Here is a 3,641-nt window from a genome sequence, read left to right on the forward strand (position 1 = left end):
TTTTCCTCATTTCTTTTTATGGCCATTTATCTTAATTTCCGCTTTTTGTTCGAACAAGTCTTGTTTAATCTATTATGTTCATAAGAACCAAAAGTGAGAGATTTATTCACGTCGCATTTGTCAGCATATTTAGGGATCTTGCCACAATTAGCGAAAGGTTTATATATCACCATATTAATTACTATTAAAGGATTGTTTTAAGGTGAAAATAAAATAATCCAACTTTAAATTGATAGACTTAGGGAGGGATTTTCCCTTAAAGACGTCTGGCCAGCGGAACAAATTCATTATTGTTGTCTTCTCCTCTCAAGCATAATGACAGACTTAATCGAAACATCAAACACCGCATTTTAAATAACTTCTAACCTATAGGGACATTCTGACTTGTCTGACATGCCTAACCTATAGGGACATTCCCGATAATACCAAATCTATCGACGCAGGATCTGGGAATGTAAGCTTTCAAGTTCTTTTTTTTTATAACCATTATTTTTGATGAAAGAGTTGCCATGAAGTGTAAAAAATGGCCTTGCCATTGCTAGTTATTTTGGGCTCTTTTAAGCCGTCTGTCTTAAAGTCTTTAAGCGATTCGTAAAAAAAAACGTCGGAGAAGATGTTCATACCCGAATCAAAAGCCTTATCAACAAGCAACACCTTTCGTGGCCATCCCCGATCTCTTATTGTTCTACGTTATATTGTACGTTTCTATCTGCAATAATCTGATCAATCTCCATGGGAGACAGGCTGATGTTGTTTTAGCTGCTATGGATCCTATCCCAGGGAACACTTACCAAAGATCCGGAAGTAAAAGAAAGAATACTTCTTTAATATATATTGTTTTTAAAAAGGAGTTTGCGAGATTATAAATAAAGATAAAAGCATAATTTTTGACTTGAAAAACGAAACCTGTAAAGATTTGTATTAGTTGTTAAATATTTGTTGTTTTAGTTCATTTTCCTTTAGAGAAAAGACACTTCAGAAAAATTTTCAGAAGCCGCTTAGTTAAATGTATCGTGTTGTTTCAAATGTTGGTTGTGAAGGCGAGATGAACGTAAGTTAGATAACCAATTTCTAAATTTAAAATAAATTGTCTTTACTTGTCTTGTTCATCGCTTTTTTAAATTTCTTTTGTATGCATTCATGCAAAACTTCATCACTTGTCAAATCCCATAAAGTTTTGGAAAAACTGGGCAAAGTTGAAGGAAATAGGAATAACGCCTCATTCTGTCACCCCATTTTTCCCAGGCTTGGGGAAGAACTCAATTTAATCACTTAATGAATTCTAAATTGTGGCTTCCTGAATTATGTGAATATATATAAACATCAATAATATCAAAAATATATTGTAAAGGTCTCGAGCACTGTGAATGTAAATGAAACCTAATTATACTATGTCGTAATTATGTAACTAACCGAATTACCAATGCAAATATAAATTAATTTTATTAACCCCTAAGGCTGCAGATAAACACAATTTTTAAAAGCAACTACAGCTAAATCCGAATTACTTTTTGGACCAAACGTTACGGTAAACAAATGAAAATTAAAATTTTTGTAAGAAAAAAGACGACAATGCAGCATCGCAAATTAAAACCATAAAAAATTAATTGGGTAGCATAAACGGGACTTTATCTATTATTTGAATTGCCTTTCGCTCTTTCATGCTTAGCTGCTTAGCATGGAGTTTTGATAGTAGTCGACCGAATAGTTTAGACAGGATAATTGTTTAAAGAATTTTTTAGTAATTATTGATGGCATTTTTAATTACTTTCCAAAATTAAGTAGTCTAAAAAAAAACAATAATTTACGTATAAGAAGGTAAACAGCTGGTTACGTCAAATAAATTAGTTTCTTTACTATAAGCCTTAACTGCACATCATGTATGACTTAAACCAGAAAACAATTTTTGTTTTGGATCACACACAATACTTTAGTATATCTAGTGAGGATTACATAGCATTAGATTATCTTAAAGGTAAAACGGGACCGTCTAATGATGCAATTCCTAGCACTTCATCAGGCTTGCAATTTAGCAAAAGTCTATGGACTTGTTCTGTGGAATCTTCAATTGAGTATTGTCGTATTGTTTGGGATTTATTTCCTCGTGGAAAATTGGTACGTTTTATTGTAAGTGATACTGCCGCTCATATTGTGAATACCTGGAAGTTTGCCACACAAAATATGTCGCACGTATTAAATGCTATGGCTTTAGTAGGAGTGCCCCAACGTAATACACAATCGTCAGATTATTCGGTTATACATGGATTGCGAGCAGCCATAGAGGCTTTAGCTGAGCCAACCGAGCAGCAGCTTAAGTTGACGCAGGCAGCGGAAAACACAGTAACGACTAACGAAAAAATACCAAACAAAGGCAGAGTTATTTGTGTGACTTCAGCGCGTGATAATCCTAGTATGAAAAGCTTAGAAGACATTTTCCATAATGTATTAATGCAGCAGAACACATTAGCCATGACACAAAAGAAAATATTGAGTATAGATCATTGCCATTTGGTCATAATTAACGTTGTTCCGATGAATGTAGAAACTTTGGTGACAAACCGTAAGCAAATTGATTTATCAAGCTGCTTATCGACGGAAATACACACAACTAGTGCCCCGGAAATTTCTAATAAGCTAACTCATCTTATAATGAGCCACTATGATTTGGCCAGTACTACGGTTACGGGAATCCCAATGAAAGAGGAACAAAATGCCAATTCAAGTGCTAATTATGATGTGGAAATTCTTCATGCACGTAATGCTCATACGGCTATATGTGGTACTGAAGTTTTATTACCCACGAGTATTAAAGAAGGAGCTGAGTACGAAACTGTAACATTGAAATGGTGCACTCCGCGGGGTTGTGGTGCTTCAGATATGTCAGCTTGTCCGCCGTGTTTAGCACAACATCGGGTAACTCCGGTGGATGTTACCTCCCGTCCGAGTTCATGCTTGATTAATTTTTTGTTGAACGGTCGTTCAGTGTTACTGGAAATGCCAAGGTGATTGAAAGGGTTAGTAATCTGAGAACTTTTGAAAATATCTGATATTTATAGAAAAGCAGGCGGAAAAACCACCAGTCATTTGTTATCTGCTCGCGGTGGCGAAATCTTTATACATTCTTTGCAAATAACACGTTCTTGCTTGGAAGATCCTCCTTCAATATCCGAAGGTCCTGGTGGACGCGTTGTGGATTATCGCATATCGGATTTCGCAGCCTTTATCAAAATTCATCGGTTTGTGCCGCTCAAATCCAAATCAAATTGTGAAGATAATCTACATCGAACTCGTGATCGCCTATATAAGAGATCGCGATATTTCCCGTTAACACTCAACACCACTATGGTACACAATCTGCAACGAAATATGCCTTGGTTATCAAATTTTTTGAGGAAAATCGCTAAAGAAGACATGGATAAAACAGATGAAGTGCAATGTCAACAAAATATATTTGAACTATATACGGCGGCATCCAGGGGAGAATTATTGCCATTTGCCACCATGAATAGTAATAGGTAAGGCAATGTGAAGACTCTTTCTACAATTAATTTGCACAGCTATATGATTTGAAACATATAAAATATGTATACTTCAAAAATTGAACACTTCTTATTTCCCTAGATTGAAAGGCATCAAAAAAA

The 3,641-nt window shown here is 35.2% G+C and overlaps 1 protein-coding gene across 1 annotated transcript; it reads left to right on the forward strand.

Moving 5' to 3' along the window:
• Nucleotides 1-1,386: 1,386 nt before the first annotated feature.
• On the forward strand, nucleotides 1,387-3,637 carry LOC119644151 (protein asunder-like; the record flags this gene model as incomplete). The annotated part of the gene is made up of 3 exons (XM_038043680.1): nucleotides 1,387-3,002; nucleotides 3,057-3,515; nucleotides 3,622-3,637. Coding segments are annotated over exons 1-3 (1,599 nt in total), but the record flags the coding sequence as incomplete, so codon positions are not given.
• Nucleotides 3,638-3,641: the final 4 nt, after the last annotated feature.

The sequence above is a fragment of the Glossina fuscipes genome, unplaced genomic scaffold (assembly GCF_014805625.2).
Source record: "Glossina fuscipes isolate IAEA_lab_2018 unplaced genomic scaffold, Yale_Gfus_2 93299, whole genome shotgun sequence".
NCBI lineage: Eukaryota > Metazoa > Arthropoda > Insecta > Diptera > Glossinidae > Glossina > Glossina fuscipes.